Raw genomic sequence first — 16730 nt, 5'->3', positions numbered from 1 at the left:
ACGCCCAGCATTCAGCCATTAAGAAGATTCTTTATTTGTCATATGCACAACATGGTATGAAAGTCCACACACTTACAGGCTTATTGTGAAGCTGATTATCTAAATTACAATCATTCGTAAGTTAGATCTACAAACAAAATGGTTTGTTAAGTTCCGAAATGTTTCAACGTGCCGACATGGTGGAGATTTACTCTCAGCCTAGCCGCAAAACAAGTCCGTGTAGGCGGGACTGTGAAGCCATTGGCTGTATAGACTGCTTAGTCTATGATTGGCTGCAGCAAAATGATGGACAGCTAACTTTGGCTGATGATCGTCTTAATGACTGGAATAAGAAATCGGTTGTGTAATTGGCTTCATACGAAAATGATTGACATGTGCTCTACTTACGCCCACTGATGTTCCTGTAGTTAGTTCCTTCTCAAGAAAACGGAAGTATTTTCTGAACTGTCACCATTATTGAAAGTTGGCAGATTGGAGATATTTAAAATATTTAAATATTTTAAAATATTTCACGGTAAGTTCATCCTATTTGTTAAAATGCGATGTCAGTGCAGTTTAAACAGCGTGTCTTGTAAGTACATAGTTGTGTGTTTAAATCGTAGGTCCACCCAAACGTGGATTAAATGTAAATATTAAAGTCCTGGTGAAGTTAATGGTACGCATCTAAAATGACACTAAAATGGCCCAGTTATATTTTTAAAAATATTTAACTGGCTCAGATATACGTTGTCAGTTATTGTAAATCTCGATTTTAAGTCGTAGTTAGTCAGTAATCTTTCCAAATGCTCCCAGTTTAAACTCCTCTGGCCTAAACGTAAAGTTGCTGCTGTAACGTTTGTTTTTTACAGTTAGTTTCCTGTTCAGTTTCAGCTATTTGTAGTGTTGTCCAAATCCTCAGTGGACAGTTCAGATTCCCTGTATAGTTAATTATCTGTATTATTATCTGTATTACTGATCGGACGGTCGACACTGACGTTTCTAAGCTTGTTTCGAGTTTCTGAAGCGCAGCGTTTTGAAACACTGATCTGAAGTGTTGCGCAAAAGGGCCATGTCACGTGACCACGGCTAAACGAAGTTTGTGTTTCTACAACTGTCATACAGAACCTGCCGCTCCTGTCTTTGACTGACAGTGTCTGAAACAAACCTGATCACAAATCTGACTCAGTGACACACTCTATGAATGCTTACAAGAAAACACACCCCAACTTTAAGGATTTTGTGAGAATAGAGAATTTGAGAGATGGAGAGATTCAGTGTTGTCTAGATAGAAGGTTACTGATAGGACATATTGAGTGATATGCTAATGAGAGAAATCTAGTAAACAGTAGGTAGGATAGATATAGTAACATTGATATATAGAAAGTGTATGTAGAGAGAGATTCTCTGGTTTACTGACAGGAGTGATGTGCTGTACATCCACTCATTTATATAATGGTAAAAACACCTGTGCATACCAGCAAAAAGTGTACTATGTGAATGAATCTTTTCCAAGACTGAGGAGGTAATTTGGGAAGAGAAGAAGCCCCCAAAACAGCAGAAGAACTAATATTTTATAATATAAATATAAATAATAATAAATATATAAATTGTTCCTTTATTTTACTTTATTGATCTTCATTATCCATAATCATAATTATCTACATTCACAACACTTCCTTCTGCTGTAGATGAAACCTGTTCCACACAGACAGTTCATTAAATAGGTCTGCACTTCATAGACTACAGAGTTTATGTGAACCCACACAATCCATGTGATTATTTATCCCAGTAAACATATTGGCCTTTTGTTAATAAATTATCTTTCTAAATCTCATGATTTACACATGAAACTGAAATAACACAAATTTGAAATACCTTACAGAACACAACAGAAAACAGAAACATCATTTGTTTCTTTGTTTATTGTGATGATTTCTCTGAAATATTTATTGATCATATATATTGATAACCTGGCATAACCCAGCAGAATAATATCTAGCCAAAGTAGTTCAGACTTTGTTGTTTCACAGAATAGAATCATCAAAACGTTAGCAAAAGTGGTCACTGTGGAGATCGTTGTCAGATTGCTTCTGTTCTAAAGGCCCAGAAGTGATGGAAGAATTATGAGTGAATATTATTTACTTTTGTTTTTCTATATAATATATTTATCCAGTTAAACATTGTCATTGGCTAAAGATATTGGTTGATTATCCAGTTAAACTCTGTGTCAGTGGCCAAAGATTAGGATTATGACCTTAACTATGATTATTCATAATTCATATTATTCATTAATCATAATTATTAATTATGACCTTCAGTAAAATTCATAAAACCAACCATATGGCCAGATTCAGAAAACCAGTCATATAAACTTAAGATCAGATTCACATGCCAGAATGCCTAGATCTGCAAGACTTTCCTGGAATACTGGATTTTAACCTTTCCCATACAAAGTGTTCACTCGGAAGCATTGCAGCCAAACGAAACTCAAATAAGGAAAATTCTTTATTAATTCTCATAAATCCAGCAAGATATTTGATTGTGTGAACTATGAATCCACAGTGCCCCTTAGTGACTGTAACAGGTTCTTCAACCTGAACTGTTCTGAGTCCCTCTTTATAAATGTATGTTAACTTTCCCTGTCTTTGAAAGGCTCTGAGCACGAGCAGAGACGGAGTCCCAGTATGGTGAATGCAGTTTACCTATGAATGAACCTGTCATTGCTGTATTTACATATTAACCTTTATACTTGCTATTATGTGATTACCTCTTCATTTCAAGTATAATAGACAGAGGAAGACTATTTGATCTATTAATATGAGAACAGTTATAATATTTGTGTAATAATCATGCTTTCTCTTAATGAAAAATGTAACTGTTTCCTATATATAGTTATGAGCTTTATATTGGGGGTAAGAACTTTTTCTTTTCATTTAGAAATATGTGGACTAAGTGCTCAGGTGAAATTAGTGTGATAAAATTGTTCCCACCTATTACGGCTTAAAAGACGTGACGGCCCGAGTGCCGCAGAGCAAGGAGCAGGGCGCACAGACCTCTCTCGACGGAGACACACATTTATTAACGTAAAAAACAAAAGATAAACAAACAACACGTTAACGGCATTCACACGTAACATCCAGTACACCATGAACATCTACTGTGAACACACCTAACATTTAACATGAACAATGACCGACTGCAAACTCCACACAAACAGGCATTTAAATACTTACATAAACGAAACCAAGAACTGGGTGCAGGTGTGTGCTAAAAGGGAGCGTGGTTACAAACAAGTCAGCATGAACAGTTAACAGTGAGCCCACTGCACGCGGTGGGCCATACCATGTGATCAGAGGGAAGGGGAGCGTACCATGACAAGACGATTACCACCCAACCCCAAGTATCAATATATCAGTATGTGTTCCAGTTGTTTATTCCCCCTTTCTTTCCTTTTTACTATATTGAATTAATCGTGTCTTATAAGCTAACTCGAGATTAATGCCTGCCTGAATCAAAGCCTGAGACTGAGACAAAAAAAACTATGAATATGCATGAACAGAGCTGTTGAGCCAATCCTTCCATGCTGCCCCGAGATCACGCCCCTGTAATGGCACGCGCCTGTATGGGGTTTAACTTTGAGTGTTTGTCTGTCTATTTAAACCACCATCAGTGCCTTAGCGTAGGTCATTGTTTGTTAGTATCCATGTCTGTGTAGCCCATGTTATTGTCTGTATAGCCTATGTTATCCTTAGCATTAAGTGTATTTATGTTCACTGTTAATGTTATGTGTGAGTGCCACCCTTCTCTTAAATGTTTAATGTCATTAAATGTACAAAAGTCGAGGGAATCTGTGCATCCTGTTCCATGCCCTGCGGCACTCGGGCAAACGTCACACATCTTATTTAAATTACTTTTTTTCCCTTTTTTCTTTCTTCCCTCTTTCTCTTTTCATTTGTCTGCAAGTCCATTAAATATTTGTTTTATTCATTAATCAGTAAACTTCACATTTATTCATTAAGTTGGATATAATGGCAAGTATATTTGAAACAATGGCATTCGATCCCTGCACAAAATATGAACTAATTTAATTTAGTAATTAATCGGTAATAAATAATAATCTTTTCCCTATGTTCACGCCTCTCTACATCACTCACACAGCACACTTCACCCAACACACTCATATTCACTCCTCTGTCTATTCCTGCACTGTGAACATAAATCATTGAACATGTTTGTGAACCTTCAGTAATCTGGAGTCTGTTGTCTGGATTCAGGATGGACAACATTTCAAAATTACTGCTGGACATTCTAGAAGAGCTGAAGATAGAGGACCTGAAGAAGTTCCAGTGGCATCTGTCCAACAGTGTAGAAGATGACAAACGCATCCCAAAGTCTCATCTGGAGAATACAGACAGACTTGACACTGTGGACAAGATGGTGCAGAAATATGGCCCAGATGGAGCTGTGGAGATCACACTGGACATCCTGAAGAAGATGAACCACAACCAACTGGCTGAGACCCTGAGAATCAAACACAGTGAAAATAAAGCAGGTGAAATCATATTCACTTTTTAAACTCACTATTTCAGGAATTGATATGCTCATAGCATTTGGTTTTGTTTTGTTAGTGAACTCAATAGACAAAGAATGTAGTGGAAAACAATGCTTAGTTAATTTATACACACAGCACAGCCAGTGACATGGGCAGGGAGGGAGGGAGACGTGAGTGGTAAGGTCAGGCGTCTTTATTGCCCTGTGTGCTGAGGTCAGGCATCTTTATTACCCTGTGTGCTGAGGTCAGGTGTCTTTATTGCCCTGTGTGCTGAGGTCAAAGTCTTTATTACCCTGTGTGCTGAGGTGAAGTGTCTTTATTACCCTGTGTGCTGAGGTGAAGTGTCTTTATTACCCTGTGTGCTGAGGTCAGGTGTCTTTATTGCCCTGTGTGCTGAAGTCAGGTGTCTTTATTGCCCTGTGTGCTGAGGTCAGGTGTCTTTATTGCCCTGTGTGCTGAGGTCAGGTGTCTTTATTGCCCTGTGTGCTGAGGTCAAGTGTCTTTATTGCCTTGTGTGCTGAGGTCAAGAGTCTTTATTGCCCTGTGTGCTGAGGTCAAAGTCTTTTTTACCCTGTGTGCTGAGGTGAAGTGTCTTTATTACCCTGTGTGCTGAGGTGAAGTGTCTTTATTGCCTTGTGTGCTGAGGTCAGGTGTCTTTATTGCCCTGTGTGCTGAGGTGAAGTGTCTTTATTGCCCTGTGTTCTGAGGTGAAGTGTCTTTATTGCCCTGTGTGCTGAGGTCAGGTGTCTTTATTGCCCTGTGTGCTGAGGTCAGGTGTCTTTATTGCCCTGTTTGCTGAGGTCAAGTGTCTTCATTGCCCTGTTTGCTGAGGTCAAGTGTCTTTATTGCCCTGTGTGCTGAGGTCAAGTGTCTTTATTTACAGCACTGGGGTAGAAACTGTTCTTCAGCCTGACAGCACTGGGGTAGAAATCGTTTTTCATGTTATCCTAACACTTAGGCGCAAACACCAGATCATTGGGACACCAGATCATTGGGACTAAAACCTGTGCTATCCTGAACAACTTCACAAATGGCAAATAATAACCATGGAACACCTTCTTCAGTCAAGCTCTATGCAATAAGACTGTAGAAGAGACCACAATGGAATTTCTCCACACATCACCTCCAGCCAAATCATATACAATAACAGTGTCAGCAGGCACTGGAAGTGATGGGCACACACCCACCACAACTGTCAGCTACACAGTCAGAAGAGAGGAGTGAAGGTACCTCAGTAAAGCCCATGTTGACACCCTCACCAACACTGGCTGTCATGTAACTGTTTGGTCAGGCAGACATAACACTCTCTCTAAAAGAAAAGACTGAGCAGCTCCAGTGTCTCTGAGGATGAAACAGGTACACCACACTCCTGACCAGAGAGAGATACACTTCCCTCTGTAAGAAAAGGAATATAATGTTGCACTTGAACAGTTAGCTGGGTGAGGACACCACACTCCTGACCAGAGAGAGATACGGTTCCTTCTGTAGAATCAGAGCCAAATGCCACTATGTAGAAAATCTGGAGAAATTTCACTGTTTGTTCTCTTTCATTTACAGTTTACATATTTGTTTTATATATTCAAAGAACCTAATTTTCTTTTATTAGTGATCTCAATTAATAAATTACAAAGTAGAATATGGCAAAACTCAAAATCATCTGGTATATTAATAAACATTACAAACAAATAGGATGTGTTTTTTAACACAGACTATATAATTTACAAAATGTCAATTAAGAAATGTTCAGTGTATTTTTAAACATAGCAGTCAACCAAAAATTGCACACAGGACTTACTCACCATTAATAAAGTAGGTTTTATATTTTCTGCTCTTTACTCTGATTTATTTTCTCACAGGTGGAGACAAATGTAAAGAGTCGACTGCTAAGAGTCCAGCAGGTAAATTCAACCCAGACACACCTTCAGGCATGAATATATATTACTTTAAGCAACATGCTCAAGTAAGCAACAGAAGCAGTATCCTAGGTTCTCATGAAGTCCTAGTCTGGGTTCTAGAAGTCCTAGTCTGGTACTAGAAGATCTATTCTGGGTTCTGCAAGATCTAGTCTAGAGTACAAAATCAATCTGCCACAGGAGTGACCTAGGAACAGCTGCCCAGTCAGTCTAGAGCTTCTCAATGTTCAGGGGGAAGAGAACCAAGGTGGAGAAGTAAGTGGCTGGGGGGGAGGTGGAAGGAGCAACATGTTAATGGTTTGGTGTGGGAGGAGCCACAGCAGTGGAGGGTTGGGGTGGGAGGAGCCACAGCAGTGGAGGGTTGGGGTGGGAGGAGCCACAGTAGCTGAGATGGGTCAAGGCTGAGCAACATCAGGATGTAGATGTACCTCGGCATAAAGACAGGGCGGATTATTAGGCCTGATCAAATAGTAAAGTGTGTAAAATAGGGGTATATAACGTGCAAAGATGGCAGATCTAACTACGGCAGCACAGCTAAAAGGATCTAGATGGAAACACAGGCATGAGGCACATCCCTAGAACATCAGCATTCCACTGCTCTCAGTCAACAAACTAGAATGATGAGAGATGAAGTGACACAACATCCCAGTTTACCATAACTCTCAATGCCCATGAACCCCATATCTACACCTTTACTGAAGATGGGAAGTAGTTAATGTCTGAATATACAATACTCTCAAATATATACAGGAAGGTTATTCCATAGAGTGGGAGCTTTATAGGGAAAAGCTCTGGGCCCTATGGTAGATTTATTTATTTTATGTATTAATAAACAGCCTGCACCCTTTGATCTAAGCAGACGTAGTGGATTATAACAGACCAAGAATTCACTATGGTAGTGTAGGGCTCTTAATTTCTTTGTAGGTCATTTTATAATTAATACAGAATTGTACTGGTAGCCAATGCAGTGTAGTGTGATCAAACTTTCTAGTTCTAGTAAGAACTCTGGCTGCTGCATTGTGAACTAACTGGAGGTTGTTTATTCACTTAGTGGTACAACCAGATAGTAAGATGTTATAGTAGTCCAATCTGGAAGTGAGAAACACATGGACTAGGTTTTTTGCATCTTGTAATTATAATATGTTTCTAATGTAATTTCTAATTTCTAATTATACTATGTTTCTAATCTTTGCAATGTTCCTGAGGTGGAAAAAGGCTGTTCTAGAAATGTGATTTACATGAGCGAAGATCAGTTAGATCTACACCAGGAAAGGGCTAGTCTCCTAATCCAAACAACATTTTAGAGCCTATCTAGTAAAATGTTATGATCTTCAGTATCAAATGCTGCACTGAGATGAAGCAATACAGGCAAAGAGACACACCTCTGGTCATAAACCAACAACTGGTCATTAACTACTTTAATCAGAATGGTCTCTGTACTATGATGAGACCTAAACAGTTAGTGCACAAGTAAAGCACTGCACACACACTGTGATTATGAACTAATGGAAGTAGAACTGAGAGTTAATCCAAAGAGATAAGACAAAGCAAAGTAGCAGAAACAAAGAACTAATATCCAGTTTGGTTCATTGAAGGACTCAATGAGCCATTACTGACTGTTCTACCTCTGAGCAATGCTAAAGACTTTGACTATCATTTGGGATCTTTTTGATGTCGCCTTATTTGGTACTACTGATAGTTATTCTACTCTACACTAGTAAAACAAAATGGAGAGAGATCATGACATAAAGTTCAAGTTCAAAGAGGTTTTACTGTCATTTCAGCTATATACAAGTACACAACAAAAACGAGACAATGTTCCTCCAGGATCATGGTGTAACACAAAAACAACAGTGCAACAGACAACATGCTACACAAGTGCAAACAGTCCAATATAGTGCAAAATGTCAATAAATAAACATTAAATAAACAATAATAAATACAGGACAGGACAAATACAAAATGAGTAGACAGTGCAATTATTTAGTACAGTACACAGTACTGGGCATATGTAGAGCGAGTTGTGCATAGCAATCAGTGACATGCTACCCTGAACATAGCAGTCACTGGTAGCAGTCATAAAGTTAACATTTTGAAATTACAATAAAACACTTTCAGACACAAGTTATAAGAATCATGCACATAACTTTTTTCTTCCCATTTTTTAACAGATGGAGGAAAAAGTGATTTCAGCAGGAGAATGAAAATGAAATATAAGCAAAAATTTGGGAACTTGTGTGAGGAGGCTCCAATAGAATGTGATCGTGTGCCTATAAAAGACACTTACACTGAAGTTTACATGATCAAAGGATGCACAGGAGGCGTGAACACAAAACACGAAGTGAGACAGGTAGAGGAATTTTACCCCAAAACAGAAGAAACACCAGTCACACTCAGTGACCTCTTCAAAGTGCAGTCTATTGAAAACAAGCAAGGTACTAAAGTCCTGACATTGGGAATAGCTGGAGTGGGAAAAACAGTCTCTGTGCACAAGTTCATTCTTGACTGGGCTGAAGAGAAGTGCAACCAGGACATAGATTTCATTATGTACTTCCCATTTCGAGAGCTGAACTTGATAAAGGATGAAAAGTACAGCCTCTCAAAACTACTTCTTTACTGCCATCAAGAACTCCATTCTGGAGATGAAAAGGAGATATTAAATGAAAAGCATCAGCTGCTTTTCATACTGGATGGACTGGATGAAAGTAGAATTCCTCTAGATCTTCATCAGAAGAAGGTATCTAATGTGAATGAAAAGACTACTCTTGATAAACTAATAACAAACCTCATAAATGGAGAACTGCTTCCTTCTGCTCTCCTCTGGATCACTTCACGACCTGCAGCAGTCAGTAAGATAAATGACCAATACTTTAACCTTGTTACAGAAATCCATGGATTCAATAACCCACAGAAGGAGGAGTACTTCAGGAAGAGAATCAGAGATGAAGATCAAGCCAGCAGAATTATATCACACATTAAGACTGCAAGAAGCCTTCATATCTTGTGTCACATACCTGTTGTCTGCAGGATCTCAGCCACCGTGTTTCAGAAAATGTTGAAGGAAGATGTGGACATGAAAAATGCTCCAACAACTCTGACAGAAATGTACCTACATTTCCTGCTGTTTTTCACAGATCAAAAGACTAAGAAATACAACACAAAGCAAAGCACTAAAAATGCAGTTTCATCTGAGACAAAAAGAGAGGTGCTGGATATTGTGAAGCTTGGAAAGTTAGCCTTTCTTCAGCTGCAAAAAGGACAACTTTTGTTCTATGAGAAAGATCTGGAAGAATGTGGTATTGATGTCTGTGAGGCTTTAGTGTACTCTGGAATTTGTACACAAATTTTTAAACAGGAAGGGAAGATCTACAGCTTTGTGCATTTAAGCTTCCAGGAGTTTCTTGCTGCTGTATTTGTGTTCCTAACATTCAGGGATGAAGGCAACCCACTCCTTAAAACCCCAATGGAGAAAATGAAATGGAAGTTAAAACACAGACTGTGTGATCTGCTTGAGACAGCAGTAGATAAGGCCACAATGAGTGAAAATGGACACCTGGACCTTTTCCTTCGTTTCCTCCTCGGTCTCTCACTGGAGTCCAATCAGAGGCTCCTGAGGAGTTTACACCCAGAACTGGACATCAGAGAAGAGAGCTTAGAGCAGACTGTGAACTACATCAAGAAAACCATCAAGAGAACAAAATCCTTTGAAGAGACTATCAATCTATTCCACTGCTTGAGTGAACTGAAAGACAACTCTCTGATAAGTGAAATACAGATCTTCCTGAACTCAGGGGACCTCTCAACACAGACACTCTCATCTGCACAGTCTTCAGCTCTGGTGTTTGTGCTGCTGATGTCAGAGGATATTCAAGAGAAATTTGAGCTGAAGAAATTTAGGTCATCAGATAAAGGACTGAAGGAATTACTTCCAGTGTTGAAAAATACCAGGCAAGCTCTGTAAGTATCTTTTGGATTAATCATTTTAATTTTTAAAGGTTTTTATTACTGAAGCTCCTTCTGTAACTAATAAAATTATGTAAATGTATTTCTCAGTCAGAGCAAACTGAACAATAGTTTTCATTTCCAGTGGTAAAAGGTTGTACTTTAAGTATAGTTTGAATGGTAAACTTTGGGGAATGGCTTTTCTGACAGCAACAACATTAAAGAACAGACAAGCCTTTATCTTAAGAGCAGACCAGTGCATTCCAGAATTACTGCAATGTCTTCTTACCAGTTGGAATGCAACACATGGCTGTCATTCTGTAATTCAAATGTCCCCCTGGTTTCTCTGGCAAACACTCAGAAAGCCACACTGAGTCAAGACACAGGAGTGTTCAGCAAGGAGCACTGTATTTTTTTAAACATAGACAGAGAATATATATATACATTGTGTGTGTGTGTGTGTGTGTGTGTGTGTGTGTGTGTGTGTGTGTGTGTGTGTGTGTGTGTGTGTATGTGTGTGCATGTATGTCCAGTGATGGTTGGTGCTCTGTGTGCGTGTATGTCCAGGGATGGTTGGTGCTCTGTGTGCATGTATGTACAGCTATAGTTGGTGCTCTGTGTGTGTGTGTGTGTGTGTGTGTATATGTCCAGTGATGGTTGGTGCTCTGTATGTATGTATGTATGTCCAGTGATGGTTGGTGATCTATGTGCATGTTTGTCCAGTGATGGTTGGTGCTCTGTGTGTGTGTATATGTCCAGTGATGGTTGGTGCTCTGTGTGTATGTATGTCCAGTGATGGTTGGTGCTCTATGTGCATGTATGTCCAGTGATGGTTGGTGCTCTGAATGTATGTATGTATGTCCAGTGATGATTGGTGCTCTGTGTGTGTGTGCATGTTCAGTTATGGTTGGTGGTCTGCGTGTGTGTGCATGTATGTCCAGTGATGGTTGGTGCTCTGTATGTATGTATGTATGTATGTATGTATGTATGTATGTATGTATGTATGTCTAGTGATGGTTGGTGCTCTGCATGTATGTATGTATATATGTATGTATGTCCAGTGATGGTTGGTGCTCTGTATGTATGTATGTATGTCCAGTGATGGTTGGTGCTCTGTATGTATGTATGTATGTATGTCCAGTGATGGTTGGTGCTCTGTATGTATGCATGCATGTCCAGTGATGGTTGGTGCTCTGTATGTATGTATGTATGTATGTATGTATGTATGTATGTATGTATGTATGTATGTCCGGTGATGGTTGGCGCTCTGTGTGTGTATGTATGTATGTCCAGTGATGGTTGGTGCTCTGTATGTATGTATGTATGTATGTATGTATGTATGTCCAGTGATGGTTGGTGCTCTGTATGTATGTATGTATGTATGTATGTATGTATGTATGTATGTCCAGTGATGGTTGGTGCTCTGTGTATATGTGTGTATGTCCAGTGATGGTTGGTGCTCTGTGTGTGTGTATGTCCAGTGATGGTTGGTGCTCTGTGTGTATGTATGTCCAGTGATGGTTGGTGCTCTGTATGTATGTATGTGTGTATGTATGTCCAGTGATGGTTGGTGCTCTGTATGTATGTATGTGTGTATGTATGTCCAGTGATGGTTGGTGCTCTGTATGTATGTATGTGTGTATGTATGTCCAGTGATGGGTGGTGCTCTGTCCTGTCTTAACCGCCTCCCCTTCCCCTGCACCCAGTGCAGTAACCCAGGGGTCTGTGGTTCTGATAGAGTAGCTGTGTGTAAACTGGCTGCTGCTTCTTTTTCAGCTTTCCTTTTTCAGGGAACATAGATGAGGGAACAACACTGTGTGTGTTGAAGTCACCACACTAGAGTGGGACAAGAAATTGAGCATGTAATTAAATTTACTGTAGATTATGAGATCAAAGAACTTACGAGACAGGTGAGATAAGACAGGTGAGATGGGACAGGTGAGATGGGACAGGTGAGATGGAACAGGTGACTGGAGTTCTTCATTGTGAAAAAACTAAATGTATCAGACAAATAAACTCTAGTAACAGCCTAGCAGCACATGTAGCTTAAAGTGAAAACAAAAAACACTGCAAGCAACACATCAGTGGTAAAAATTTTGAATTTATTTCACCAAGTACAAGTCTATTTATCAGTCCAAACACCATGTAGTAGTACAGTTTAGCCTGAAATGAGGTGAGGAATTGCTGAAGTACAGAGGAAATTATTATAAGATAAAGCATAAAGAAACACTAACCAGGTAGAGAATGATCAATGTAAAGAACCAGGCTAACAAAGATTGCAAAAGATAAGGCAATGAATAACACAAACCAAACATACCAAATTACCTGAACATGTACTAAGCAAAACACTGAACACAGCAGAGCAGAAGCAACAAACAGACAGTACACAGCACACAACAGAGCAGCAGCAACAGAGAGACAGTACACAGCACACAACAGAGCAGCAGTAACAGACAGACAGGACACAGCACACAGCATAGCAGCAGTAACAGAAAGACAGTACACAGCACACAGCAGAGCAGCAGTAACAGAGAGACAGGACACAGCAGAGCAGCAGTAACAGAGAGACAACACACAGCAGAGCAGCAGTAACAGAGAGACAATACACAGCACACAGCAGAACAGAAAGTGTGGTGGAGTTTCTGACCTACTGAAGGCCATAATCACCTGCAGAGTTTCTATATATTTTCTCAAGTCAAAAATGTGTTCGTGTTTCCTGCCTCTCACTTAACAAATCGCTATCCATATGATTATTTTCTAATTTGCTTCTCTGAATTCCAACATTTATACATATGTTGACTTAACTGTAACTTATTTGAGTAAATTAAATTTATCACAAAATTCTATTAATCTCCACTCACATTGTTATATTTCTTATCTTGTAATACTTTAATCCCACCTTCTCCTACTGCTACTATTTTAATGTGTCCGTAATATATACGTTCTCTACTGCTGTAATTGTAACCGGTTTTACATACTGTACCTCCATCAGTTACTTTATTGTATTTATTACTAAAACCACATCAATATATTTTGCATGTACGCATTTTATAATTAGATGATATTAATCATGTTTAAACAGATCTGTCTGCGTATCCATTCACTTCCTTTAGTGATTAAAATGAGTGACCTCTGCCCTATACAACCATACCACAATCATCTTAATTATAACCTGAAAAAAACTGTTATGCTGGTATGTCGTATAATTGTACGTTATTGTTTGTAATCAATTAACTCGCGATAGCCACATCAAGACAAATACGCTGTGCATTTTCTTTACTTCACTCATTGTGGCCACATGTAGACAAAAACAACTGGAACAAACAACATTTAACATTTATCTCTTCAGCACTTTTTCTCTGGCACTCTCTTTATCTCTTTATTCACTGCACATTTGTCTTTACTGCATTTTTATTAAGCCGTTTTTTTTCTCACCATTTTCCGTTTACAGAAAGATTTTTATTAAATCATTTTCATTTTCACCGGCTGGTTTTCTAACTATTACTCTTTTTTGCTATTTTTATATTTTATCAGTCAATTCTCACTCTATGGACACTCTCAGTCAATTCTCAGTCTGCACTTTTAAGACACCCAAGACCTACTACAAAACTCTGTGGACAAGGTCTTAATACCACCTATGCAGAATGTTTCAAACAGGACTTCTGCTTACCTATAATGGTGCACGTGTGTGGATTCAGACCCTGGTCACAGAACAACGCAGCTCTGGGTCATCTATCAGCTGGTGCTGATAACCCTACTGCTGACGGTGTGGGTCCGTTTGAAGAGAATAGCCGGTCCCGTCTTTATTCTGAGCTTAATGTTACAAACGAGGCATAGTCCAGAATATGTCTAACAGTCACACACAACACATATTTTTTATACAGTTTTCAGAAGTGATTATGTAATCGTCCCACCTTCTTTACATACTAGTGTTTGAAATTTCCAACACTATGTTCAAACATACATTATTCAGTATATGCAAATTGAGATCCATCATTATGCAAGTTAAACTTGACACCATTATATCCCATTGGAAGATGTTTTTTAAACAAAGATGATCTCAACTCACACCACCAAACACCTGCAAGATGATGTGGCAGGTCAGTATCACTCTGCCCTTGTGGTAAGATAACGAACCTTGCTTAGCCACAGAACTCTCAAAGAGGCTTTCAAGTCTTTTAAAAACAGAGATATTTTTCAACACTAATGAAGTTATTTCTCACTGGAACAATTCTGGGTAATGTGCCTTAGACTTGTACAGAAGCCTTGAAACCACCTGTATCAGAGCCTCAGTTCTGCACTCAGAGTCCCAAAAGGTCTCTGACCTTAAGATACCCCAGAAACATTATTCATGCTTTCAGACAGTCTTGCACCTCTCTGCACCTGCTACAGAGAGCTTCAAAGCCTTTTATAATTAGATCACAGATCACCTCATGAAAATACAGAATAATGATTGGCCTTTACCCCAACACATTTTATTACCTTATTTTCGTATAACCAGAGCTCTGTAGTTTACATACTGAAGCTGAGAGTCTCCTGTAACCAGAGATATGTTTATCATTAATGATTAATGATAAATGTAACTGTGAGAAGTGTAGATTATTCACTAATAATTAATCTGTACTTCTCATAGATACATTTATCAGTAATGATTAATCTAAACATGCTGCACTCAACACAAGCAACAAATGACTGAAGTCATGGTGAAATACAAATACTAGATAGCTAGTAGACACTTAGCTTTGGTTAGTTGTCTGCATCAGCAAGTTTTGAATGGTTGAGTAGTCCCCTGTGACTTGTAGACATTGTTGATATCAGAATTGTATGCAGTTACAGAAAATGAATAAACAATAGGACAATAATAAAGATTGTAATGCCTAAACTGTTAATCAAAAACAGGAAATGCCATCACACAGGTGATGCCACCATCATGACAGCTCTTCCATCAAGTGGCACCATTCTACTTGAAGAGAAATACATGGACTTCATTCATGACCTGTGTCTCATATTTTGTGCATGCGCACACACACACACACACACACACACACACACACACACACACACACACACACACACACACACACACACACACACACACACACACAAAATTAGTAATATCTTTTCATTATCATAAACTCCTTTTGTGTTGTCTGTAGATCCTCTGATTGAACTGCATTTTGTACTCTGTGTATTTCTTTGCAGACTGTCTGGCTGTAATCTCACTGTAGGGGGTTTTGCAAATCTCTCACATCAGTTCTACAAACAGAAAACACACTGAGAGAGCTGGAGATGAATAATAATTCTCTGCATTCTGTCCATTCCTCCATAATCACTACTACAGTGTTCATCCCACCATCATTACTACTGCAGTGTTCATACACTAATATTCACTTCTGCGGTGTTCATTCCTCCATAATCAATACTACAGTGTTTATTACTCCATAATCACTACTGCAGTGTTTATTTCTCCATGATAAATACTACAGTGATTATTCCACCATAATCAATACTGTGGTGTTTATTCCTCCATAATCACTACTCTTCCAACAATATCTTCTGTTTGTATATTAGTGTATTTGTATTTGTGAAACATTGAATGAGATCTGTGTTGTTCTGTTTCCTGTTATGGTGTTAGGGGTGGGATATTTTGATATTTGGGCTCTGATTATGGTAACTGCCATTCACTGACTTATGAACCAACCATCCATTATTTGGTCACCTGTCTTAGGTTGCTAATGAATGTTATTTCTCATGTCTTTGTCCATTTTGTCTTTGATGAAGACACAGTTGTTGGAATGTTACTGTTTGTAAAATTAAAAGGCTGAAAATGTATCGGTGTGTTCCAGACCTTTCAAGCTCTTCTTAAAAATTTTCTTAGCAGTTCAGATTTTTTAATTCATCATCCTCTGACTGAACTACATTATTTACTGTATTTACTCATTTACAGACTATCTGGCTGTGGTCTCACTGAAGAGTCTTGCAAATCCCTCACATCAATTCTACAAACAGAAAACTCACTGAGAGAGCTGGAGATGAATAATAATGACCTGCAGAATTCAGGAGTGGAGCAGCTCTGTGCTGGACTGAAGAGTTCACACTGTAAACTGGAGATTCTCAGGTGAGTTTCTGTTAATTTATTCTCAAATGGAACCATTATGGTGCACAATTTATCAAATGTGATTGTCCTCTTCTTTAAAGAAATTACAAAACTGCCTTGTAGTGCAACATTAACAGAGTTAAAATAAGGTACTGCGGGACAAAGATATATAGATCCAGACAATAAATTTCTGGTGAAACTAGCTGCATTTTATTAAATGACCACACTGTGGCCACAAAGAGTTACG

The 16730-nt window shown here is 38.8% G+C and overlaps 1 protein-coding gene across 1 annotated transcript; it reads left to right on the top strand.

Annotated features, from left to right (window-relative positions):
• The first annotated feature begins 429 nt into the window (after nucleotides 1–429).
• On the top strand, nucleotides 430–16508 carry LOC113568572 (NACHT, LRR and PYD domains-containing protein 3-like). Its single transcript, XM_035526523.1, has 5 exons — nucleotides 430–514; nucleotides 4254–4531; nucleotides 6388–6429; nucleotides 8616–10401; nucleotides 16334–16508. The coding sequence occupies exons 2-5, from the start codon at nucleotides 4255–4257 to the stop codon at nucleotides 16506–16508; spliced, it is 2280 nt and encodes a 759-aa protein (XP_035382416.1). The 5' UTR covers nucleotides 430–514; nucleotide 4254.
• The last annotated feature ends 222 nt before the right edge of the window (nucleotides 16509–16730 follow it).

This window comes from Electrophorus electricus, chromosome 5, assembly GCF_013358815.1.
Source record: "Electrophorus electricus isolate fEleEle1 chromosome 5, fEleEle1.pri, whole genome shotgun sequence".
Classification (NCBI taxonomy): Eukaryota; Metazoa; Chordata; class Actinopteri; order Gymnotiformes; family Gymnotidae; genus Electrophorus; species Electrophorus electricus.
This window is presented reverse-complemented; position numbering and strand designations above follow the sequence as displayed.